The sequence below is a fragment of the Hibiscus syriacus genome, unplaced genomic scaffold (genome assembly GCF_006381635.1).
Source record: "Hibiscus syriacus cultivar Baekdansim isolate YM2019G1 unplaced genomic scaffold, ASM638163v2 tig00111137_pilon, whole genome shotgun sequence".
In the NCBI taxonomy this organism is placed as follows: Eukaryota; Viridiplantae; Streptophyta; class Magnoliopsida; order Malvales; family Malvaceae; genus Hibiscus; species Hibiscus syriacus.
The window spans coordinates 36,351-63,216 of record NW_024062994.1 but is presented as its reverse complement, the minus strand read 5'-3'; the positions used below and the strand labels follow the sequence as shown (position 1 = coordinate 63,216).

At 34.2% G+C, this 26,866-nt stretch overlaps 2 protein-coding genes across 2 annotated transcripts; both read right to left on the bottom strand.

Moving 5' to 3' along the window:
* Positions 1-36: 36 nt before the first annotated feature.
* On the bottom strand, positions 37-2,576 carry LOC120154629 (siroheme synthase-like). Its single transcript, XM_039166312.1, has 5 exons — positions 1,807-2,576; positions 1,626-1,703; positions 1,436-1,515; positions 453-729; positions 37-317 (listed from the first exon to the last, which is right to left on the bottom strand). Exons 1-5 carry the CDS (start codon positions 2,368-2,370, stop codon positions 171-173), a joined length of 1,146 nt encoding a protein of 381 aa, XP_039022243.1. The 5' UTR covers positions 2,371-2,576; the 3' UTR covers positions 37-170.
* Positions 2,577-11,878: 9,302 nt separating this feature from the next.
* On the bottom strand, positions 11,879-13,768 carry LOC120154625 (putative disease resistance protein RGA3). The gene is made up of 2 exons (XM_039166309.1): positions 12,757-13,768; positions 11,879-12,669 (listed from the first exon to the last, which is right to left on the bottom strand). The coding sequence occupies exons 1-2, from the start codon at positions 13,766-13,768 to the stop codon at positions 11,879-11,881; spliced, it is 1,803 nt and encodes a 600-aa protein (XP_039022240.1).
* Between the last annotated feature and the right edge of the window lie 13,098 nt (positions 13,769-26,866).

The window sequence follows — 26,866 nt, the reverse complement described above, 5'->3', positions numbered from 1 at the left end:
TTCAATGAACTCAAATCATAATCCAAATCCTAAGGGTCAAAACAAATAACAAATAAAATTAGCACTGAAATTTAGTGGCTGCTTCTTGTTGACATGACAAGTGCAAGAAGTGTCAAATGCTGGTTTGTCTTACACCTTAAAAGCAGCCTATGAATTTTATGTCCTTTTAGTTAGGCTTCAACAAGTCGGGATGCTTCTTTTGAAGACTGCGGCCAAAATGGTGAAAGGGCGACAACCTTCCCGATTATGATTAGTGTCGGCGACACCAACTCTGCTGTTTTGATTTTATCGGCAAGATCCTTAAGTTCTGCAAAGACCTGTACCATCATGAAAGAACAACCATACTGGGTTAGCATGCAAGATTTCTGGTTTTATTGAATATCCCTCGAAAGCATTAATAATTCATGTTGTGTTAATGTTTGTGAAGAAATCGTGCATGACATTGTACTTACCGTGCGCTGTTGAGGTGTGGTTCCTCGCTCAACTGCAGCGGCTGGTGTATCTGGTGGTAGGCCATGATGTATCAACTTTTGGGCAAGAGAAGGGAGGGTGGAAAGGCCCATATAAATCACTAACGTTGAATCAGGGTCAGCAGCATTTTCGGCAACAAAAAGAGGATCTGTTCCACCTTTTCTCGAGTGACCTGTGAGAAATCTTACACTAATTGCCACACCTCTATGGGTCAAAGGAATGCCCAGCTCGGCTGATATTCCAGAAGCAGCAGTATACCTGCAAGACAACAAGCATGTTAATGTCAAACCGCATTTCTCATACAAACAGTTCTATGCTAATATGCTGTTCCATTCTTCGTCAACATCAAACATCTTTCATAAACCAGAACTCAGCAGTCCTCATAGGGCCTACATGATTGAAGAAATCTTCAAGTTCAGTTCTTTTTGTTATTGTCTCAAACGCATGAACCTATATGATTGTTGCTCAAACAGATGTTATAACCTATAAAGAAAAAGGCTCCCTTTCTAAAATCTTTCGTACCATTAGAAATTATTTTCAAACATGATTAACTAAGAATAATATGTGAATGCAGCCTCTCGAATGCAGAACATATGATCAAGACAACTCTGCTTTACCCTCTATCTTTGAATTGTTGTTTTGACACACCAAAACACACTTAACCCCTTAAAATCGAGGATTTCCACTGAGAAAATGTTCAAAACCTAGTCAAGCCTCCCTAAGATAAAAAAATTATTCGAAAAGGAATATGTTAAGGCAAGTCCTCATCATGTAAAATCAATAGAGATCAACAGCAGTTTCGTAAATTTATGAGATGAAATCAGAAGTAAAAATGTTCATAAAAAATGATGTAATCACAGAATTTTACAATCAGCAACCCTTCAGCATCATCAAATATTTTGCCTCGAAACAAGGAAATTATCTATCATGAATTGCAAATGCAAACCATAGAATATTATTGTACAGTGTCATACCAGGGATAACCTTGACCTGAATCCCTTGCTGCTGCAGGAAGTCCATTTCTTCTCCACCCCTTCCAAATACCTGAAAATCACAAGAGTTACTCCCAAAATAACCCCAGAAAAGAACTTAACTTTATAAGGCATTTCTACTAATTTAAGGGGGAAATGTTGGTAATTGTTGGAATGGCTCACCAGTGGATCCCCTCCTTTAAGTCTGACCACATTAGCCCCAGCTTCAGCAAAACTCAGAAGCAACTCATGGATTTCTTCCTGCAAGAACAACAATAAAATTCAATCTTTTCATAATTGCATGTAAAAAAAATAAGAGGAACCTAATTGGCATAAACCATACCCATAAATTGAATAAATTTACCTGAGTTCTACTATGATAGCCTGCAGTTTTGCCCACATATAGAAGCCTGGCATCGGGACCAACCAAGTCCAATACAGCATTAGACACCAACCTATCGTACAATAAAAGATCAGCTTTTTGAATGACTTTGACAGCTTTTAACGTCAAGAGATCGGGATCTCCAGGCCCAGTCCCCACCAAGAAGACATTTCCCGGTCCATTCTCGGGCACTTGGCCGCCATGGCTCTCTCTCTTATGCTTCAAAACTTCAAGCAACTTCCTGAGCTCCGGCAGCTGCAAAGCGATGTCATTTAACCTAATGGAATCTCCATCAGAAGGTAAGGAGCAAGAGGCGACTTGATCATCACTGTTGAGAGATAGAAGCTGCTGACTATTATGGCTGTTGTTGTAGACCCACTGGTCCCTTTGGTACCGCTGCATCGAGTGTTTCTCCGTGAACGGCGAAGACGACACATTGGAATTGCACTGTACACAACAAATGGGCTGCAAATGCGAAGTCCCAGATTTCTTTAAGTTCAGAGCAGAGAAAGAAAGCTTATAGTGATGGGTATAGGGAAGCGCCATTTTTGTTCACTGGGTGTTTGTAAAAATGCCAGAACAAAATCAGCCTACAATATTCAGAACTTCTTCGACATTCTTACTTATATAGTAATATATATTATATGAGGAAATCAAGAGATGGAGAGTTTGGATTCAATTAGGAGTTTGCAATGAAAGAAAGGATCGTTGTGCTCTTTGGAAGGATGAGAAGACCTCAGCAACAACGGAGAGAGCTTTTGGAGGCACCAAGAGGGTCAATTATTCGTCTTCTTCTGCCTTTTAGAGTGGGGCAAAGGATTTTCCTTTTTTTTCTCTTTTTTGAGCATTTTATTTATTAGTCAAACAAATACAGATCACCCAAACTAAAGCAACGCTAATGAAAGGAGGAATATTTTTTGGGAGCTAATTCACCACACGCCTCCAAACTCATTTTATGTTAATCCCTAAAATTCTTAATATTTTAATTTTGTCCCCAAATTGTAACTCTCACTCGGAATTGGTCCCGGATTGTTTAATGTTCTAATTACATCCCAAAATTATGATCTTTCTAAATTGATTACTATTTTTTTGAATATTTTAATTCATCATAAACTATTAGGGACCGCTCGGTTCACATATTGTAAGATTATCTTTGGGAATAAGATTATCAGAATGTTGTGTTACCTTATTTAATTTATTTGATAAGAATGTAAGATTACACTATCTGATTAGAGTAACATAAGATATGTAAAATTTGTATTTAAGATATATTTTCTTTTTTAACAAGTTGAATTCACAATATTTAAGTGAAAACATTATATGAAAGTTCATGAAAAATATTTTATTATAATTTATAATTATATATATATATATATAAATTTTTTACGCAAATAATTTAATATATTTTTTATTTTTATTTTTTCTATTTATTTAAACTACATAAACATACTTACACTAATGTAAATATATCTTTATTTAGGTATCAAAACATTTGAAGATGTACATACCTATTGGATATGTGTTTATTTATGTAGTTTTTCTTAATTTATTCATGCTATATGTATGAATTGTAAAATAAAATATTATACTAAATTATTTGACAAAATTAATAAAATAAATAAATAAATAATAGTATAGACAACCTCTTATGGAAATTAATCCTAAAAATAAACACAATAAAACACATACCAAATAAAATTTGAATCAAACATACAACAAAAACTTAAAAATCAATAAAATACAACATTTTATAATTTTTATATTATATACATCATATTATTTTATAATAAATATTAAAAATTAAATAAATAAAATATTTATATTAGTATAATTATATACAAAAGGAAAGACCATTTTAAAATAACTCTATTATTTTTTTTTGAAGGGAGAGAATTATGTAATATGCCTAATAAAATAAAGAGAATGATATTCTCAAGAAAAACTCAAAAAATAAATATTTCAGTGGGGAATGTTTTATTAACTCGGAAGAAATGCTCCTAAATCACACTAAGTATATGTCAAAAAAGATTATTGATTTTTTCCACAAATCAAATGCCCCTTAATATTAGAACTATATACTAAGTACTAATAAAGGCATGGTAAAATTACTAACTACTATGTAAACAATTGTTGATATTATCATCAACTATCGGTGAAGATCAATGTCGCCACTTCTTTTAATGGTTTTTAGACAAGTGTTGCTTCCTCGTATAAGTTTCAGACAATGCTCTCATGTTCAGTTGAACTCAAAGTCACAAGCGGTGAAGCAAGAAACATGACAGGAAAAAGACTGCATGGAAGTTTTTCATTCTCTCATTGCTAGTAAGTATTACTTTGTACGATGTGTTGTTCTGGCTCATGTGGGAGTATAATTTGCTACGTATTGCATGTCATTTAGGCAAAATTAGGCCCCGCTAATTACTTAATTCAATATGAACTCATATATTTTATTTTGGGAACTACGGCGTTTGTTACAGTTACTTGAACTCATCACGTGGGTATAACGAGCTCTAGTAAAATATATTTTTTTATTGAAATTTGTTAGTTCGACTTGATACATTTTAATAAAAATATATTTTATTGAAATTCGTCACTTCGACATGACTAGTTTAAATAAAAAGATATTATTTGAATAAATTCGTCATGTGATCGTGACGAGTTTACCCTACACTGCAGCAGTTGTTGTAGATCTGAAATTAATTTTGGAGATTACCTAATAGGCTAATGTTTTTACATATCTAGTTTATTGGGTTAATTTTGTCAGTCATTTAAGTCGTGTTCACCGGTTGCTCCCACCCTGTTTTTTTCTCTCTTTTTATTAGAGTTAGATCTTTAGGGATGTTTTGATCAACGAAAAGATTATTACAGAGAGAAATAATCTTTTTCGGAATTATATACCCGCGTTTGGTTTAAAAACATTCCCACCAAGGGGTAAAGAAGTATTGTGACAGTGTTTTCCCCCCTTGCATTCTTGGGAATCTCATTCCTTTGTATATCTTAGGTATTTAACAATTCTCATCGAATTGGATAAAAACACACTTAAAATAAAAGAAATATTTCAAAACTATTATTTCTTTTATAAGAAATCCCTAATTTTATGTTTTACTTTCTCCTCTTTCAAAACTATCCTTAAAATAACATAACCTTTTTTCAACAATCAAACAACCTATTTTATCGTTGTCATTTTAGGTTGCAACTTATTTTACGGTTGTACCACATTTTAGGTTGCACCACTTTTTCCGGGTTGCACCACTTTTTAAGTTGCACCACACTTTAGATTGCAACTCACTTTTATAATGCAACCTTTCTTTAAGGTGATGAGTTCCCCAAATAGTGCGACCCACACCCAACAATAAGTTATGTAATATTCAATTATTTATGTAGAAATTTTATTAAAAAATTAAGTGTAATAAAAATATATATTAAATTATTTATATATAAATTTGTTAAAAATATATAAATTAGAAATAATAAAAAATATATTTTCTATGAACTTTCATTTGTTAAAAAATAAAACTATTTCAAGGGCAATTTGGTAAAATATATATTTTTCTTATCTTATATTCTTTTTTCCAAACATTGTAATTATTACTGTAAAACAAACCAAATAAGATAATACAACATTCTCAATAATATGTTAAGTAATGTAATATTCCGGTAATCTTATTCTCGATAGTAATCTTACATTCCGTGAACCAAACGATTCTTAAGTTATTTGAAAGATCATTTTATATATATATATACAAAAACACGTACCAGACATAAGTACCCGATACTAAAACGAGAATGACAAGTTCAAGCAGTAGACATACTTTTTAACTCCCAACTTTGATCTGTGGTTGGCTTCAAGCATAGATATATTATATGAATATAGATTGGAATTATCAGAAGGCATAACCCTTAACTAATTGGTGTTGGGTTTGAGCAATGAAAGCTAATGGCATTTTAATATTGTAAGTAAATTTTCCAAAACAAAAACATAACTAAGAACTGAACACTCATTCAAAAACAATGTATTCAAATATGATGCAAACATATTATTTGGAATGCAAAATGTCTCATATTACACATAAATATAGATGCATAATAGCTGTCTGTGGATTACAAAGGAAAAGCAAATGCGAAGTTGCATGGCTACCTGATTTAATGCTGCAAAATTTTGTAAAGATCAGGTTTTGAGCAGATTGGTAGCATCCCGGTAAATGCCTCCGCAACTTACATAACAATGGGGTAAAAATGATTCAGACAAATGTTTCAATTGTGCAAGACTGTCATGCATAACATAAATGTTCGGAATTGCTTGTTTAAATGTATTGCTTCATGTGTAAGATAGAATGGCTGTTACATATGGGAATGAAGACTAGAACTCTTTACAGACATACCTGGAAACTGAAAATGGATATGAAGTTTTTTTGCAAAGCATGGAATGTATATGATTGTTTCCTCCGTGAAAATGAAGATTATCATATCGATTCTTTGAAGCCAAGAAGAGTTTGATCAATTCCTATCTCTTTGTATGCTTTCACCATCAATTGTGATGGTGGGGATATGAGAGATGTAGGGCCAGTCTCCCCCTGTCCCATTCCCCAAACAGCGCTCCTTCAGGATCGGGCAATCGAAGATATCTAATACTTGCAGAGTTGTCTTCTGAAGAAGTTGGCGGGGCAGCGACTATAACTTGAGGCAACTATTGATTCTCAAGGAACAAAAAAGTGGCATAGTAGTGAGTAGGTTCCCATAGTTCCACTCTTGCCACTCTTCCATAAATTGAACTTTAAGATGTTTCAAGCTGGGGAAGGTAATATTGTTATTATCTGATGATGAAGATGTTCCCCCCTGCTCCCATGAATTCTTGGCCTACTTTCTCATTCTTCATTTCCCGTATCTCTAGATGTTCAAGGACTGGCAATTTCCACATAGGAGGCAAGGTTTTCCAATTAAAACAAGCGTGTAGTGTAACCCTCCTCAACATCGTCAACGACGACATCCAACTGGGGAATGCTGTTGGACATGCGATTTATGTTCAAATATTCCAGATGCGGAGGTAGTTGTAAGGCTTCAAGAACAGGTGATTCAGGACCAGATGATTGAAGAGCAGGTGATACAGGAATATATGCATGTCCGAGAAATCTTTTATCTTTGCGCATGGAAATAAATGATAGAGTCAAATTTCGGAGATCAGTCTTCTTCCAAAGTCCAGCTTCCTCTGCATCAGTTCGTCTTCTCACATCTCCTAGTCCTATTATCTTGAGATTCCCTCTAAGATGAGCAAAGCTTCCCAAATCACCAAGTTTGGACCTATGATTAACCACTAGGTCCACTACAAACTCTTCTAATGTCTGTAGAAGATGCCTCAAATTGATTAGCCTTATAACTCCAAGCGGTAATTGTAGACACCCATTTTTATTCGGATTTACCAAAAATATTATTTTATTAATTTATTATTATTATTATTACTATTATTATTATTAATCATTTTGTTTACATTTTTGTGCAGGCCAAATGAGGCCCAACCCTGGAATCCAATACAACCTAACAGATATAAACCCCAAAAGCTTGACCCGTTTACAAGTTTAAACCCACTGGAGCTCGACCCGGTTTAGACCGACCCAACCCAACTAAACCCTAATCTAGGGTATCTCCCCAACAACCTCTCTCCATGACCGTTGTGTCGTAACCGGTTTTCGCCCGGGCACGAATTTTCTTAGAGAAAAAGCAAGTGAATAAATACATGATTTTTATTAAAAAAATGTTTTTGAGTTGTCATCGACCCTTTTGGGTTAGGTAAGTTGAATACCTAAAAATCACTTTTTAAAAGAGTTTTTAAGAAAAAACTATTTAAAAGATAAATCGGTCTGCATATAACCAAAAATTCATTCTTTTTAGTAATAAAAAGGGATTCGTAGTCGGTTACGTTTGGGGAAGGATTAGCACCCCCATAATGCTCAAGATTGGTACCCGTCGATGATAAATAGTCTCTATTAGTGGAAATATAAGAATTCGAATATAAATTTAATTTATTATCCTATTATTTCAGATCTAATCGTATAACTCTAAGAAAAAAATATAAAATATTCCAATATTTCCAATTGAAGAGAAACTAATCCCTAAATTATTTTAGGATGAATATTTCTCTTTCTAACTAAAATAATAAGAATATAATAATTATTCCCAAGAAATCATATTAAAATAACTTGATTCGATTAAATAGGCAGTTTATTTATTTATTTAAAAATATTAAAATATGACATCTAGTTACTTTAAGACAGTCCCTTTCTTAATATTTAAAAATAAATAAATATATATATTTAATCAAATATATATATATATTTATATAACTAAAATAAAATAAAAATAAATTAATATTTAAAATACTAAATTAAACATATTGAAATTAAAAGGGTAATAATAAAAATAAAAATAAATTGCAATTAAATAATGACTAAAACAAATAAAATTAAAATAATAGGATTAAAATGTAAAATATCAAAACTCACGGCCCTAATTTGAAATATTATGAAATCTAGGTACTAACAATGTAATTTATCCTTAATTATTAATATGTGCTTAAAATATAAATTATTAAAATTAAAAGGACTAAATCTAGTATTTACCCTAAATATTTAAACATAAGGCACTGACTAAAATATAAATAAAATAAAATTGAAAGATCTAATTAAAAGGTACAAAAATTGATTTCAGTGACAAAAATGGGAGTTTACAAAACCTCGAGGGACTTTGAACATAATTTTCCCGTAAGGGAAATTACACAAACATCCCTCTCCCCAAAACGACGTATGGAGAGGGTATTTAAACATAAATTCGACCCCAAAAAGGGCCTCAACCCTCATTTTCAATTTTTTCTCTTTCTCTCTCTAAAAAAAGAGAGATAAAATTCTCTCTTCCTTTCTCTAGGTTTCCCTCGCCGGAGGGAAACCAGTAATCGGCCGACCGTCTTGCTCCGGAGCCGATCGCCGTCGCCGGCCACCACCCACGGTGGCCGGAATTTTCTAACCTACCCCAAAATATAAATTGGAATGTCCTAAAGCCGAATCTGGATTTTATTTCTCCTAAAAACCCTCAAAATCAGTAGATCTAAGCAAAAACTAAAGGTTTTACCTCGGTTTACACAACCGGTTCTAGCGACGTTTGGGCTCTGGTAAGTTCTTCTCTCATTTTTTTTGTTTCTCGGTTGGTTGTTGGTTGTTCGAATGTTGTTGTCTTCTTTTTTTGGTCTAAAATGGTTGTTGGTATATCTTTGATGTTGGGTTCTTACTTGCTATATGTGTCCTCTTTCCTTTGCAGGTTCGGTGGCTTTTATGGCTACCACAAAGCTCCCTTCAGACCAGATAATAGGGTGGTCTTCGGTGAGTCACCAAACTACAGTGGTGACTCACCCTAGGGCTTCAACATGTGCGGTCGGCGTAGACCTTCTGGAGGCTTCGGTTGAGGATGCGATGTCGTGGCATCAGTTGGCTGGGACACCTAGCAATGGAGGTGGCGGTTGTTCATCCTTGATCCAAGGCGGCATCATTAGAGATAAAGTTTAAAAACCCTAACATAAACCCTAAATAGGGTTTAGGTCTTTTTGGGTTTGGACAGGGCCTTGACCGAGTCTGGATCTCTCTGATCTGGGCCTGGATCAGATTTGGGCTCCAGTTGTAATTATATTCGTGCCTATAATAATATTAATAATAATAATATTATTATTATTATTATTAAAATAATAATATTAATAATAATATTAAAATAAAATGGGGAAAATTTGTGTCTACACGTTGGATCAAATTTGATCTAACGGTCTAAATGGACTCATATTAGGGTTTGTTACCCTAACTTCAACAGTAGCCATGCGTCAATATTCCAGCTTCCCAATTGAGCTTCTCCTCGCCGCCGCCGCCATCGGAGATGATTAGAACCAATCCATCATCCATAGTGACTGAATCTATCAATCAGTCGAAAATCAGAGCAAATCAGACATAGAAAAATAATATAAAATCAACAAAATATCAAAGCAAATCCCCACTATCCTGAGGCTTATCTCCTCGATAATGAACATCTCAAGTCAATCCATCACAGAAGTCAGACATACAAGATAAAATCAAAGATGAAAGAGGAGATATGGGAGAACATTCGGGTTCAAAAAAAATATACAGAGGAAAGAAAAGAAAGAAACCGAGAGAAGAAAAACCCTTCTTCCCATTCAAACCAAACGCAAAAAGAAAAATAGAGGAAAAGAGAAACATACCTTGGTCGGAGGAACGTCAGGAAGACGAGTGGTCGCCGGAGTTCGAAACTTTCTAGAGGTATAATTTAGATCTAGGGCTTTAGGGAAGGATTTGGGCTGAGTGAGGGTGGTTTTCGAGTTTAGATGGTTGAAGAGAATGTTCGGGGAGTTCTTTACTCCCTCCGGCCACCCTCCAGCCACCGTGCGCCGCCATGCGTTGCCGTGAGCGCTTCCGACAGTGGCCACCTTTCTCTCTCTGATGAGGGGATTTGAGAGAGTTTTATAATTCTCTCTCTCTTTGATTTTTTGGGGAAAAACAAATGAGAGAATGAGAGATTTTAGCCCATGTTTTAGGCTTATATTCTCCATATGAAACGCTGCCGTTTTGCCTTATCCCATCTGTGTTTTTGTATTCAGGGCAAATCCCACTTTAGGTCATTCTTCTTTTGTATTATGTAATTCTAGCCATTAATGAACAATTATTTCTTTTTATTTTGAGCTCGCGTTTTATTAATATTACATTTTAGTCATTGATTTAATGTTTTGTACATTTTCCTTGATGTTTGAATTTGGCTATGGTATTTGTAAATCTTTTATTTTGGTCAATGTTTTGGCATTTGGTTTAATTATGGTTCGACTCTTTATGTTTCTGTTTATTTTATTTTAGTCCTAATATTATTTATGGGTTATTTATATTTCTGGTTCTTGTATTATTTAACATTTGTGATTTGGACTCTGGTTTATTTTGTAATTAGTGTTTAGTCATTTTAGTTTCTGATAATGCCATTTTAGTCTTTAAATTTCTATTTTTACTATTTTACTCATTTAAGTTTTTGTTTTTGTTGTTTAGTCCTGTAAATTTCTGTTTTTGCTATTTAGTCCTTTATTTTACTAAGCATGTCTATTTTTTATTTGTATTTTAGTTTATCATGTTTGTAAATGTGTATTTTAATCCAAATTTATAACTTTGTTTTGTCGATCGTTACGTAATTGTTATAAGCATTCTTTGTATGAAATTTTTTATTTTCTTTTTGTTTTATTATGTGCATATTTAGATAATTATTAACTTTTTTTATGATCATTGTTATTATAAAATATGTAAAAAAAAATGAAAATTTCAATGTGAGGGAAACCTACGAAGATATCTCCCAACTAAAGGGAAGGTATCTTTTCGAGGATTTTTCGCATAAATGTTTGTTTTATATTCGATAATTCTCTTTGTTCCACGTTTATTTATTTTGATTATTTTTCAACTCTTTTAACTTTTATTTTGATTTATTTCATCTTTGCGAAAATTGTGAAATAATGTTTTTTGTGTGAGGGGAATCTATGGGAAAGTCTCCTAAATGTAAAGGAAGTGCATTCCCGAAGATTGTTCACACAAAAAGGTATTCGTAATCTGAAAAATTGACATTTTTTAATAAATTTGAATAAATAACAAGATCATAATTTAAATATATTTTCGAGTTTGTAATTACAAATATTTAAATAATAAATAATCGTTTAGGTACCAAAGTTTGGGTGTTGTGGGGTGGTAATCATTCACCACACGTAACATACTCTCGAACTCTTAAAAACAAATCTTTGGTAAAACACAGTCCATTTTTTGACGTTTAAGGTTTCCAACCTACCTAACGTAATGGTTGGTGGAGACTTCAAAATCAAATCTTTTTCAAAATTAATTTCGGGATTAAATTTCATCGCCTTTCCCGAAATTAATTTTTTAAGTCTAACGGATCCCCGAGGAAACGTTATGACAGTAATTTTTAAAGATTTGAGCACAACCTGTTGTTCACAGTTTGTAAGTTACATAAGTCACACAGTACCTCAGGCAAAATATTCCAATCCTATATTTCCCTCCAAACTGAGATATCTCAAATATATCAGTTTTCCTATTTGGTGAGGAAGTTCAGTAATTGAAGTTTGCCTTCGATATCTATTGTTGCTCAAGTCTAGCATCCTTAGACAAGTCAATTGATCAAATACTCTCCACAAAGATGCATTTAGAGTTGATGTGCTATGAGGACATGAATCAACTATGAGGCTACGAAGCTTTTTAGCACTATAAAGGGGCCTTGGAATCATAGCCTGTTCATCATCAAGAATTACTCTTACATGACGAACATTTTCATGATACCATTCAGCTCTTTGCTCTTCAAGACCATTGCTTACTACTACAGAGCATTCTCCTTTTCTCAAAAGTTGAGCAAATTCATGCACGATATCATGCATTTTACATCTAAGTATGCCATCATCATTTTCATCCATCTCGAACTCTTGAGAGAAAGAACGCATTGCTAAGTTATCGAAGTACTCTTCGCCAACAATCTGCATCTCATTTCCTTCTCCAAGAAAACCTTGAGCCATCCATAATTTGATCAACAAATCCTTCCCTATCTTATGATCTTTGGGGAAAATGGCACAATATGAGAAGCATTGCCTTAATGGTGATGGCAAATCATAATAGCTTAGTAATAAGGGAGAAAAAAGACCGCTTTCAGCCTCATCAAGCTCCCACATACGACTATCCAAGATTCTTTGCCATTGTTCTCTAGATCTTTTAAAACGTAAAAGACCTCCGACTGTTTTTGCTGCAAGTGCCAAACCCTTACACTTATCTGCAATTTTCTTCCCAATTTCTTACAAGCACCCACGTTCTCTGTTATTCCTTCCAGAAAAAGCTATGTGACTGAATAAGGACCAACACTCTTCTCCAGATAAGCTACCCAAATGGAAAATTTGGGTGCAATCCATTATAGTAGCAACATTATCCTTGCGTGTGGTCACCAAGATTTTGCTTCCTGGAACGGCACCACTGTTGAGACAGTATTTCAACGATTGCCACTTCTTCTCATCCTGTCTCCAGACATCATCAAGTACAAGTAGGAGCCTTTTTCCCGCTATATTTTCATGAATTTTCTCAAGAACGGAGTTCAATTCACTGAAACTCGAGGGAGTACCCGTTAGAGCTTCAAGAGTAGCTTTAGGAACCCGCATCTCATCAAAGGGACCCGAAACACACACCCATAGTTTCTTCTGAAAATAGGCGGTCACCTCACGGTCGTTGTAAACTATTTGGGCTAAAGCCGTTTTCCCTATCCCTCCCATCCCCACAATGGAGATCAGAGGAATTCCCCTTTCTTCACCACTGATTTCATTTAACAACATCCTAACAATGGTGTTTTTGCCCTGGTCTCGACCACGTATTTCAGAAACATCAATAAACCAAGTGGTTTTGGTTCTTTCAGGCTCTAATTCATTGTTCCGAGTTAGATTTACAATGAAAGAAAAATCATTAATCTCTTTTGCAATGACTTGAAGCCTTTCGTTTAGTTCTTTAATCATGACAGCAGTTGTACGACGCCCAACAAGTCGTGGAACAGAAATTCCGGAGGGTTGAAGAGATCTTACCGGAAAAGTTGAAGAAAAAGAAGAATCCTCGATTTGTGATTTGAGAATGGCAGTGCTCCATTCATCCAAAGCGTCTTCAATATCATAAGATACGTTTTGAAGCTTATCAAGCCAAAGCTTAACAGCTTGCTCCTTCACTTGTCTTTTCTCTGTGTCTGCGAGGACAGCTCGGATGGTGCGCAGAGTGGAGCCGATCTTCTCGACTTCTTCGTTAACACCAACAACGAGTCTCACCCCGGTTTCAGCTACTTGAAGGCTGATCGAGGTTAGTCGTTCAAAGACTCCAGAAACAAGCGCTTCCGCCATTGTTAACAAAGCAAACAATTGAGAATAGACGACGACGGGGTAAAAGTAGAGAGAGGAGAAAGTTACGGATGATCCACTCGACTGTGATGCTTGAGCTTGACTTCCTTTGTTATAAGTCGTTTTTTCCGAGTTTGTTTTATACAAGTCTTCAGCTGAGGGAGGAAGTTGGGGTAAAAACAATTACGGTAAATTACATCGTTACCACTTAACTATAATGACATTTTAATTCTATCAACCAGATTAGATCATTTTATTATCATAACACTTTAATGAAAAAAGCTGATGTTATGGTTAAAAAAATTGATATAATTACATATTTAACCTTTAATATTTATATATTCTATCAATTTAATTACAACTTTAATTTAAGGTAAACTATAGAGTTTGTCAATTTTGTTTCAATTTTCTAAATGCATGGTCTCTCAATTCAAAAAAATATAATATATGGTTATTTTCGTTTCGTTTTAATTAAGATGTGGTCACTGAGACGTTAACTGCCGTGAGTTGGATGACGTGATATGTTAGTAAAAGGGGTTTAATTTTTATTTGAACTCTTAAACTTTAGATAAATTACTAATTATGGGTCTTTTTATAAACCCAAAATAGTTCAGGGATAATATATTAATTTACCCTTTTTCCCTATGTTTTCTTCTCCCCCTTCCCCTCTAGACCACTGCTCCATCTCATCCGGATGAGTCAGTGTGTCACTGAATACTTCCCTTTCTTATTACTTAAACCAACATATTATACAGATTTAAACGACCAGTAATCGCTCGGTTAACCCGATGCCGATCTGTGAGTGCAGAGAGAGTACGAAGAGTTTAAAATTTGAATTAACACGTTGGTTTCCAAGGCTCAAAAGGCTCCAAAAGATGGATGGATTCTGCAGTACGGAAATCCTTGGCCTGGGAACAATAGCTACGATCATTCTGGGATGATTCAGGTTTTTCTCGGACAAGGTGGAAAACACGACACGGATGGAAATGAATTGCCTCGATTGGATCACCATAAAAAGGCCGGAGCCATGAATATTAAGGGACTAACAGTCTCGTCAGTTCTCACAAATGCACCATATCTTGCTTTGTTAATGTTGATCTTTGCTGAAATATAATGACTAAATCTTCCATTTCAGGTTAATATAAAAGTTTTGGATGGCATCCAAGGTCCTATGTATACTGGTATTGGATGTGTATTGAGAAGACTAGCACTGTACGGCTATGATGCTCCGAAAACAAAGAAGCAACCGTTAAGAACATGCAACTGTTGGCAGAAATGGTGTTGTGGTTGTTTGTTCTTAAGAAGGAATAACAACAACAACAAGAAGCTTATTAAATTACCAAATGCAGAAATTCAGACAAGACGTACTAAACAAACGGATGAAGAAGCAGGGGCGGGTGTGCAATGGCTCCCTTGGCTCCTAGGGAGCTATTGCACACTCATTATTTTGAGAGAAGTGTTAAATTTAGTTTAATTTGTTAATAGAAATAGAAAAAAAAAATTACATACCCAAATTTTTTATAATATGATATCAAAATTTTGGACTCTATTTTTTAATTTATAGATCCGTCACTGTGAAGAATGTGTTATTCTTATAATCGCAATAAACCGAACGCCGGAAATGAAACAGAACTGGAGAAGTTTGGCCAATCCCCTGTTTTCATTGCACCAAGCTTGCAAGAAAATGGTGAAACAGTCGAAGGTGCTAGCAGGGTTTCAAAAAACGGTCCGCGACCGTGATTTCGTCCGTGATATAGTGGTTTCGCCGCTGTCCGAGTTACCCGCGACGGCCGCAATAGCGTCCGCGACGACCGTAATAGCGCCCGCGACGGCCGCAATCACGGTAAATCCGAAATAACCGAAAACGCGACCGCGACCGCGATTTAAAACCCTGGGTGCTAGCCTTGCATCTTAGCTTAGAGAAGCTATCCATGTTAGCTATGAAGATAAAACCGACTGGGGAAAAGAGGTGGTATCCATGTTTCTCTTGTTTTTGTTGTCCTTAAGATTATAAACATATTTCATAATTGTGATTACCCTTGTACAATATCAAAATTCATTGAATGGACCAATTCCGGATGAGATGAAGCAGTGATATAGAGGGGAAGCGGCGGAGAAGATAGGGTTGGGGAAGATAACATAAGGAGAAAAGGGTAAATTTATATTCTCTCTGAACTATTTTAGGTTTACAAAAAGACTCGTGATTAGTAATTTATTTAAAGTTTAAGGGTTCAAATAAAAATTAAACCTTTTTTTAAATTGTCACATCATTAAACTCACAGCAGCTAACGTCCCAGTTATCATATCTTAATTAAAATGAAATGAAAGTGATCATATATTATATTTTTTGAATCGAATGATCATGCATTTAAAAAATTAAAACAAAAGTGATCAACTCAGTAGTTTACCCTTTAATTTAATAAATTTAATGCTCTAATTAGGGCTGTAAATGAGACGAGACAGATCGCGAGTTACTCGAGATAGACTCGATCAAGCCTCGATAAATACTCGGATCGAATGGACTCGAGTCGAGCTCGAGCTTGACTCGAGTTCTTAATGAGCTGAAACGAGCTACTAGATATTCGACTCGAAAAGCTCGTGAGCAGCTCGAAAAAAATGTTATATTATAATTTTAGATTTTTTAAAATTACATTATAAAAAATACATTATTGATAATTATAAAATTTTAAAAATATATTAAAAATTCTATAATAGAACTAAACCATATTGTAATGCATTTACCAAGTCGATTAATTAATGTATTTGTAATTAACCCTAAACCTTAAAGCATAAATATTAGACTCTAAACCCTAAACCCTAAATTCGATTATGTGATAAGGGTTAAGTTATGCACATGAAGGTAACATACAAATTATACAAAATGATGTTATGTGACTCCTAAATAAATCATTTGCATACTTATATATAAACATATCAACATGCAAAATAAATATACACAACTTGTTGATTGAGACATGATTTTATCATATCTTAATGATGACTATTGACATCGTCATTGCTTTCAAGCATTGACTCACCAACATAATATTTCAAGAACTGACTCGACAATATAATGTAAACGGAAATTTGATATACAAATATAACTAAAACGATGGGATCATATTTTAGCATACCCTAGTTAACATGTTAACATCAATATCATACAATCACCAATTTTTTAATGAAAAATTACGAGTTTATCTTATGAATAGTCGAGGTAAATACATGATAGGATTTTGATATATATAATTATAAACAATTAAAGCGTTTTAGAATGGAAGTAGAATTTGGTATAGTTATAAAGTAATATATGTTTAAAATTTCCTTAATCAATTAACAATGCTCACACATCCTACAGATACATTTATTTAAACTCAAAACCTTTATGGAGAACAACATTTTCTTTTGTTACAAAATTATTAATATTTTAAAAAATACACTTGAAATACATTTCATATAATATTTTATTTCTTAAAACTTGATCGACATTACGACGAATTATATACATAATAAACACATTACATAGAAGAATTACATTTATTATACTCTAATATACTCGTCATTATGAATATGATAATATTTTCTCGTATCTTAATTTAGCTAGCAACACCCCAAATTGAAAACTCTAAAATTTGGGGAAATATACTTAAATTTCTAATTTTTGTTCAGTGATCAATTCTTAAATAAGGTTAAAGTTGAAGTCAACTTCGGATATCTTAGGGACTTTAGGTACTAAGGCTACAGTTAACCCATTTTTCTTTATGGCACAAACCAACCCTAACTTTTATTTTAAAACCCGCGCGGCACCGCTTCCCCCTCTTTTCCCTTCTTCGGAAGAAAAAAAAAACCCAAAGGTTTCTTCTTGCTAAGAATGTTGGGCAATGGCAATGGCATTTAGTTTGGCGTTTGTCTTCTTGGTTTCTCTCTTCTGTTTGAATTTGGGTTTGGGGTATTCTGAAGATGGAACAACACTGTTGGAGATAAAGAAGTCGTTGGGGATGTGGACAAGGTTCTATATGACTGGACACACCTTCAGATTATTGTGTTTGGCGAGGGGTCACTCGCGACAATGTTACCCTCAATGTCATCGCACTTAATCTATCAGACTTGAATCTTGATGGGGAAATCTCTCCTCTAACAATATCAATGGATCTATAGCAGTTGAGCTCTCTCGAATTGGTAATTTAGAAACGCTGGACCTTTCTAACGGTGAAATTAATGGCTCTATTCCTTCATCACTTGGTGCTTTGGAACACCTTCTGAAGTTGGATTTGAGTAGAAATCATTTGACCGGAGTTGCTAATCTTAGAAGTGTTATGGAGATAGATCTTTCTTTTGGTAATCTATCAGGATTCTGAACAGGGAACTTCTTTTTAAATGGTATTGAGGCATTATTGTAGTTCATGGGAGATCAATTGGAAGTGGAATGTTTGGAACCAGGATTTATTAACTCACGGGAGAGAAGGAGAGGAGGAAGAAGAAGATGCACAGAATACGATATTTAACTTGAAAGATAAAATGCCTTTCCTTCAGATGCTCCAAAGCGTTGAACTTGAGTTGGTAATTTGAGTTAATATCCCACATCCATGGTTTTTGGAAAATAAATGATAAAGTTTAGTGTATAAAAGGGATGTGTTTGAACAAATGAAAATAAAATCAATCGAGATCAAAATCGAGCTTTAATTAAGCTCGAGTCTCGAGCTTTAATCGAGTTCTTAAAAATTTTTTAAGTTCGAGTCTTTTCGAGTTTTAATAATATATTTTGAGCTCGAGCTGAACTTGATAATTTTTAGCTCGTAAATTTTTAAGTTGAGTCGAGTTTATTCTTATAGTTTTCAAGTTTGAATTGAGTTCAATAATACTATTCGGCTCGTTTACCCCCTACCTCTAATAAGTAATAAACAGAATTCTGAATTGAGCTTTGGAATTTTACGGGAAAGCCAATTACTGCACGACGAACAATGGAGTTCTAATAAGTAATAGTGGAAATCGATGGACATTTTGGTTTCCTTGAGTTGGCCATCTGCTTTGCTTGGGGCCATAATGTCAAAATTTGTCGTTGACTTTTTTTATCTATATTCTTTTTTTAAGAGCGTTTTGATTTTCTAACATTTTATTTTGCAAAAAAATAATCGTTCCATGAATTAAAATCATTAGTTAACAGTTTAACACTTTAAAACAAAAATCTTTTTATCTTAAAATAAAATGTTATGATCAAAATACTCAAAAAAAAATAAAAGTTAAAATTATTATTTAGTTAAATATTAAGAATTTTTATCTTAAAATAAAATATCAAGAGCTAAAATATTAAAATATATAAGTTAAATTAATTATTTAATTAAATATTAGAGATATTTTTGACATTATACCTTGAGGTAATAAACATAGCCACTTTTTTTTAAGATAATAAACATAACCAATGTGTGCCCTTTTATTTTATTTTTCTTACATAATCATTTTATTAACTTTGATAATGAAACCTAAGAAGTAAGAATGTCTACCCATAAATCTGATTATTTTCTTATTCAATGATCTTGAAATAATATTCTATAAAAATAGAATTATAATTATCACATTTAATCTATAACATTAAATTAAATATTATTTTTTTTAAAAATCAAGAGCTGACTCTCTTAAAGACAATCCAAGGATCTTCACAGTTCATCATGTAAATTGCCCTCTGTTGGAGATGGGTAGTAGCCAATGATGCATGAAGGGCAGCACCATAAGGAAAAACATCTTCATTGATAATGAAGTTCGGCGTGTGGACGGAGCTGAGTTTCGGGCTGCTCTCGTCTTGCATCCTAAGGAAGAAGAAATATCCAGGGATCGCCTCTTGGTAAAATGCAAAATCCTCCGATGCCATCAATGGTTTCATGTCTTTAACGTTGTCGTTGCCGAGCATAAAACCTGCAATGTTCCGGAAATGCTTGTGCAAGTCCTCGTCTTTTACGCTCGGAGGGAACTCAGGTACCGGTTTGTCGTGAAAATCAATGGTTGCGTTGCACCTTTGCACGGCAGCCTGCCCTTTGATAACCTGTCAACTTCACTAAAACAGATTTCTGGGATAGTAAAATCATACAACATACATGAACTTTTTTTTAAACTTTCAGTCATTCACAAGACTTTTATTGTGTACTTACCTCCTCAATCCGCTGCTTCAGTTGTGTTAACCTCGCTTTCGAAAAAGCCCGGAAAGTCCCTCCATTGTAACTGAATCTGGAATGACGTTTAACCATTTTTAGGGTGGAACAATTATTTATTGCTGAAAAACAGTTACGACTTTAATTTTAGAAAATTGGGTAATTTTGAATTAAATTGAAAAGAGTCACCATCGACCTTTGAGTTAGGTAGGTCAAATACGTATTTTTAAAATAATTTTAAGAAAAATCATTTTTTAAGACAAAAACTTATATGCGTTTACCAAAGATTCGATTAAAGCGGGTTCGAGAGTCGGTTATGCGTGGGGAAGGATTATCACCCCACAACGCCCAAAATTAATACCTAAACAATTATATATTGTTTAAATAGTGAGAATTATAAACTATAAAATATATTTAAATTACGATCATGTTATTCATTTAACTTTATTTAAAAAGTGCCAAATTTCAAATGATTAAAGCTCTTTTGTATGAACAATCTTCGGGAAAACACTTCCTTTTATAGTTAGGAGACTTTCCCATAGATTCTTCTCACAAAACGTTATTTTTGCAAATTTCTCAAAGATAAAATAAAATAAAATGAAATAAAATAAAAGTGAAACGCGATAAAAATACTCAATAAATAAACATAGAACGAAGAAAATTATTGAATACAAAACAAGCATTTATGAGACAAATCCTTGAAAAGACACATTCCCTTGTATTTGAGAGATGTCTTCGTAGATTTCCATCATAATTAAAATTTCTTTCTAATTTTTGTATATTAATTACCAAATATGTAAAATATTCATGCATAAAGAACTAAAATATAAATCAATAAACATTACAACCCAAAATACGAGCAAAATAAACACATATAATTATTTTTAAGAACCAAAATAACAATTAACCAAGTTTGAAGGGCTAAAATAGAATTTTAAGGGACTAAAATGATATTAACAGAAACTAATAGGGTTAAACATTAATTACACAATACACCAAAACCCAAATCTTAAGTATTAAATAATACAAGCATAAAAAAATATAAATAACCCTTAAATAATACTTAGGACTAAATTGCATTAAAACATGAACATAAAGGCCGAATAATAATTAAACTCAAAAGCTAACAGTGACTAAAATGAAAAAAATATAAATCACAAAGTCATATTCAAAATATAAAACCAATGACTAAAATGCAATTATTACTAAATTGAGAGATCGAGCCAAAACGAAAATGAAATTGCATTAGCGACTATAATAGAAGGATACAAAGTACAAGGGACTTATCTGATGAATAATCCAAGCGTGAAATTGCATGTCAGGTCCCTTCCAAAACTACGTCGTTTCTAGCGCGCTATATAAGGATAAAATAAAGCAAAAAAATTACCAATATCCCCATTTGTTTCATTCTCTCATTTCGTGAAAGAGAGAAAACATGAGAGAGTTCTCTAGAACTCTCAAATAAAGGCGGACAACCACCTCATCGGCCGCCCCTGGTCGGCGGCGCCGTCGTACGCCGGTGTCGGAGGGAAACAAAGTGGGCATCACCCAAAGCCTCTCGTGGCCCAGAGCAAGGTTTTAGCCTTCATTTGGCCTAAAAGTGTCTCAAAAGTGATGTATATGAGGAGAAACCGACCATTTCCGACGACTTTAGCTTTCACCGGTGCTCAGCCTAGGTACTCTCTCTTATCTCTTATCTTCTTTTCTCTCTTTTTTTTGTTCGATTTGCTTCTCTTTATTTTATTTTTTTCTTATTGTTTTCTTTCGTTCGAATCAGTCCCTGAATCTTTTTTTTCTTTATTCTCCTCTAATGTTCTCTGGTTCGAGACCCCTCCTCTCTTTTTGTTCTCTTCGAATGCTTCATTTAATATGTTTTTGTTTTGTCTTTGCATTCGTGATTATTGCTGAATGATTGATTTGGTAGGTAGAAATCCAAATTTTTTAAGGTTTAGGTAATAGATTGGCGGGATTTGTTTTTTGACTTTATTGATGGTTTGGTGCAGGTTTGTCGATGATGGTGGTGTATGGCTTTGGCTCGGCGGCATGCAAATGCGGCTGGAATTCAGAACGTTGGCAGCAACACTGAGCTGTTAAGTGATTAAGATTTTAAAAACCCTAAAATTTTTAGGTTATCACTTGGGCTCGAGTCGGATCCGGGTTTTGGGCCATGAGTCTCGGGTCTGTTATGTGGGATTAGGTCAACAACTAGGTTAATTTGTATTGGGCTGAATTGGTCTTTAGGGCATGTAAATATTGTAAAATAACAATAATAATAATAATAATTTAATAATAATATATATAGACCCATACAAACACGGGTGTCTACAGCTGTCCTTCATTGCATATTCTTGTGTTAACAAGAATAGGGCAAAGACAAAAAAGATAACCAGTTTTTGTCCGATTCTTTTTTTTATTTTGAAAACTTGATAATGTTTGATTTGGTAGATGACACTTCTCATACGTGATGAAGAGTTCGGGTCGTCTAAGGGTGACAAGACTCCTACATAATGAGGAGATCTAGTCAAGGGATGACACTGCTCATACGTGATGAAGAGTTCTTGGCCATCTTTAGGAAGGGTGATAACACGGCTGACACGTGATAAAGAGTTCTGGTTATCAAGGATTGACACGACTCCTACATAATGAGGATATCTGGTCAGGTGATGACACGGCTCATACACGATGAAGAGTTCTGGCCATCTAAAGGTGATAACACGGTTCCTACGTGATGAGGACGATTGATTATCTAGGGTGACACGGTTCCTATGTGATGAGGACGGCTGGTCGGGGATGACACTACTCATACTATGATGAATCTTGGTTATCCAGGATTGACACGGCTCCTACATAAATGAGGAGATCCGAACATGTGATGACACGGCTCATTTGTTCATGAGTCTTGGTCATCTAAAGGTGATAACATGGTTCCACTCTGATGAGGACGATTGGTTATCTAAGTTGACATAACTCCTACATAATAAGGAGATCTGATCATGTGATGACACTGCTCATATGTTCAAGAGTCTTGGTCATCTAAGGGATTTTGGTTTCAAAAGAAACCGACTCAGAGATGATGCTTCAAAAGAAGCTGTCTCAAAAGATGTAAAATTTTGTTTCCAAAGAAACAAACTCAAAGATTTTTTATGTCTCAAATGATACAACATTTGTTTTGAAAGAAAATTATCTCAATCGAGACAACATTTTGTTTTGAGAAAAACAACAACAAATGATACTAATGATCTGCTTATTCCTGCTGGTGGAGGAAATGCCTTCAGAAGATCTTATCGTTCGCATCATGATGTTAAATCCCCAAAGATGCCTCAATATTCGATGTTGAATCTCCAAAGATGCCTCAACATTTGCTGTTGAATCTTTAATGATGCCCCCACTGTTCCTCATTGCTTGCTTCAGAGCTGACTCTGAGCATGAGCTTTGTGTCTGAGAGCCACATGCCAATTACCAAGATCTACTCTAGAGAGATTGTCTTGTTTGAAAAGTGTTTTTCTTCTTCTTTTATTTTCAAGATCTTAAAATATCAATTAGAAAAGTTTTGAAAAATGTTTAATCAAAAGTTTTGAAAATATTACCCATTTCTAGGTTTTACAATTGTGACAAATCATAAAACTATAATTCATTGGATATCAAAGAATTAATTACACTGTTAATCCTTAAATAAATTATAGCTTTTTGACAAGTGTCAAGATCAAAGCTATCTTTGGAAAATGGTTAGGTGAGGAAATGGTAAAATGTCTCAGGTTATTGTTTTTAGTCAAAAGTTTGACATTCTTGTTTCTTTGATTTTCGCTGATTTGATGGGGTAGCTTGTATGCTTCTCTACTGGAAGTGTTCTCTGACTCACAGCTCTCATGGTCACACTCAGATTGTGTGATGTCTTATCAAGGAATTTGTGCGATCACCTCAACTGCACAATTTTTATATTCGAGCCGCCTTTTCAGGTTTTTAACTGGAATCCTTCTTTGGTTTCAAGACGTCATTCATAATTTACGTCTTAAACCCCCCCTTTATTATTTTTCTCTACCATACATTAAAGATTTTAGAAAACCTTTTGCAAATAAAGATTAATCCTGATGTGCGGGATGAAATCTAAAGATAGTCTCTTCTGTTTAGAAATCCATGTATGATTAGAAGGGACTTTTTAATGCACGTAATGTAGGTCATGGTTCTTGTTCTTCCTGATGTGCGACTTTTTCTGCTGGAACTTCAGGTGAGATGACTATTCCACTTTAGAGTGTGATGGCACTAACATTATCTCTTAGATTTAACTCCATTTGATAAGGCAATCTTCCTTGTGATTCTAATTTTCCCACAGTTTGAGCTAGTCGGCTCACTTGGTTATCCAACTCTTGAAGATGTGTCTCAGTTCGGCTTTGGAATTTTTCCTGGGATGCAACCAGCTTTTCCTTGGATGTAACCAACTTTTCTTGTGAAATTGCTAACTTTTCTATGATTTCCTCCAATGATGGTTTTTGCGTTTTCTGTTGAGGAGGAGGTCTTGGTTGATAAACTGACATTTGATTTGCTGCATAGCTAAAGTTTAGGTGATTTCACCATCCTGGATTATAAGTATTGATGTATGAGTTGTATTGTCTTTGTGGAGGACTTGGAAAGTTCCCTACGACATTGATTACTGCATTACCTCCTTCTTGTATCAGCTGGCAGCAATCCGTTGGATGGTCTAGCTTCATGCATATCCCACATGCTCTTATTGCTCTAGAGTTCCCTGCAACAAGTGAATTAACTACTTTAATTAATTTGTCTAAGTTATTTTCAAGGGAAAATGTACTTATCTCGTGAATCCGTCTGTTGGGTTCACTTGAAAACTGTTAAGAGTTGGATGCCATGGTTGAAATCAATTCCCTTGTTGTTGTTGGGGTCATGTTGACTAATTTTCCTCTATTAGCGGCATCTACCATTTTCATTTTCATTAGTAAAAGACCTTCATAAAATTATTGAAATAATGGTTGCTCACTTAATCCGTGTTGCGGACAACGTGCGCAAAGCTTTTTAAATCGCTCCCAATAGTCATAAAGACTTTTTTCGCTCTTTTATTGAATGAAAAGAATGCTCATTCGTAACTCACTTGCTTAAGCCTCTGGAAAGAATCTGTCAAGAAAAATTTGACTCATGATGAATTAACTGAATTTTGAGGTAAATAAATAATTATTCTTTAGCCAAGTTAGCTAAAGATAAAGGGAAAACCCTCAATTTAATTTGATTCTCAGTAACTCCCTGTGGTTTCATGCTAGTGCAAACCATGTAGAATTCCAACAAGTGTTTGTACGGATCTTTAGTGGGAAAGCCGTGGAAGATGGGAAGAAGATAAATGAGTCCTGCCTTTAATTGAAATGGAGTCTCTCCACTAGGAAAATTGATGCATAATGGCGTCTAAGTGACAAGTGATGTGGCTAGCTCTCAGATCGTTTGTTCTTCTTCTTCTGCCATCAGAATTTGATTTTCGTTGTATGTGTCTGCTTCAGAGTTTGTTTCCAGATTTGATTCTGTTTCTAAACTCTGCTCTTGTTCTTCTTGTCTTTTTCTTTTTTCTCGAAGCGTTTGTGTGTGGATTCTTCATATTTGTGCTTCGATCTCCAGATCTAGATATGCTAATTCACCTGGGTTTCTTCTGGATATAAATCAAAAACTAAAAAAATAAATCAGTACTTGCCGTTAGTCCCCGGCAACGACGCCAGTTTGATAATCATCGTTTTGCTATCAAAATAATTTTGGCTTCTTAATAAATAGAAAGAAAAAAATAGTATAGAGAAGCAGGGTCAATCCACAGGGATTGTGGTGTTTCTGATTTAGTAAAACTCTCTCTTGATTTTAGAAGAATATAATTCCAGATGAGATTAAAAAATAGAATAAAATAAAATAAAAAAATAGTTAAAATAATACAATAATAAATAATAATTTAAAAATAGTAATATAGATAAAAGGGGGTTTTAAATTATTTAAAGAAGTATAATGAGATAAAAAAATAAATAAACAAAAAAATAAATAAATTGGGATAAATAAAACTTATGGTAAAAACAACCTCAGACTTCAGTTTTGTCTCAAATTCCTCTGATCATCGAAACATATTTTTACTACAAGATTCACGTCGTCTTACAAGGACAATCATTCGCTGCCGAATCGGATTATGTTGTTTCAACAATAACTGATTTCGATCTTGGTTTCCTCACTACTAGAAAAATCCCTTTTAATGACGCGCATTGCGCGTCATCTATGGGTATGGATTACACACAAATGCCTGTCGTTGAAGCCACCGACATGAATTTCGGATGACACGCAATTGTACGTCATAAATCTATGACGCACATTTATGACACATTTATGACGCGCATTTATGACGCTCATTTAGCATCATTGAAGCCCTCGTCATAAATGAAGATGGCACACATTTGTGTGTCATAAATTTATGACACACATGTATGACTTGCATTATGTGTCATTAAAGCACACGTCATTAAAAAAGATGACACACATTTGTGTGTCGTGATTGTATTTCGTAAATTATTATATATATATATATATATATATATTGTAGATTGGCAAATAATCAAACTAAATAACATTTAATGCCTCATAATACTAAATATATATATATCATATTATATATAAGAAATCCATTTGCATACAATATATTCACATTAAGTTATCAAAAATATTGTAATCATATGTTGATACAAAATATCACGGCATAATAAAGTTCTACTAATATACCCTCGCCATTCGGGCGTGTACACAAGAAATCATCATCATGTTCTACTAAAGGGGAGTCTTGTGAAAAATCAAAAGTAGCATGGTATTCCAACATATCATCAGTTTCACCATTTGCTCCATACTTGTACATCTTATGTGGTGTGAAGCCGACAATAGACAAATTCACACCTTGTCTACTAAGTAAAAAGAACACAACTTGGAAGATTCATTGCAT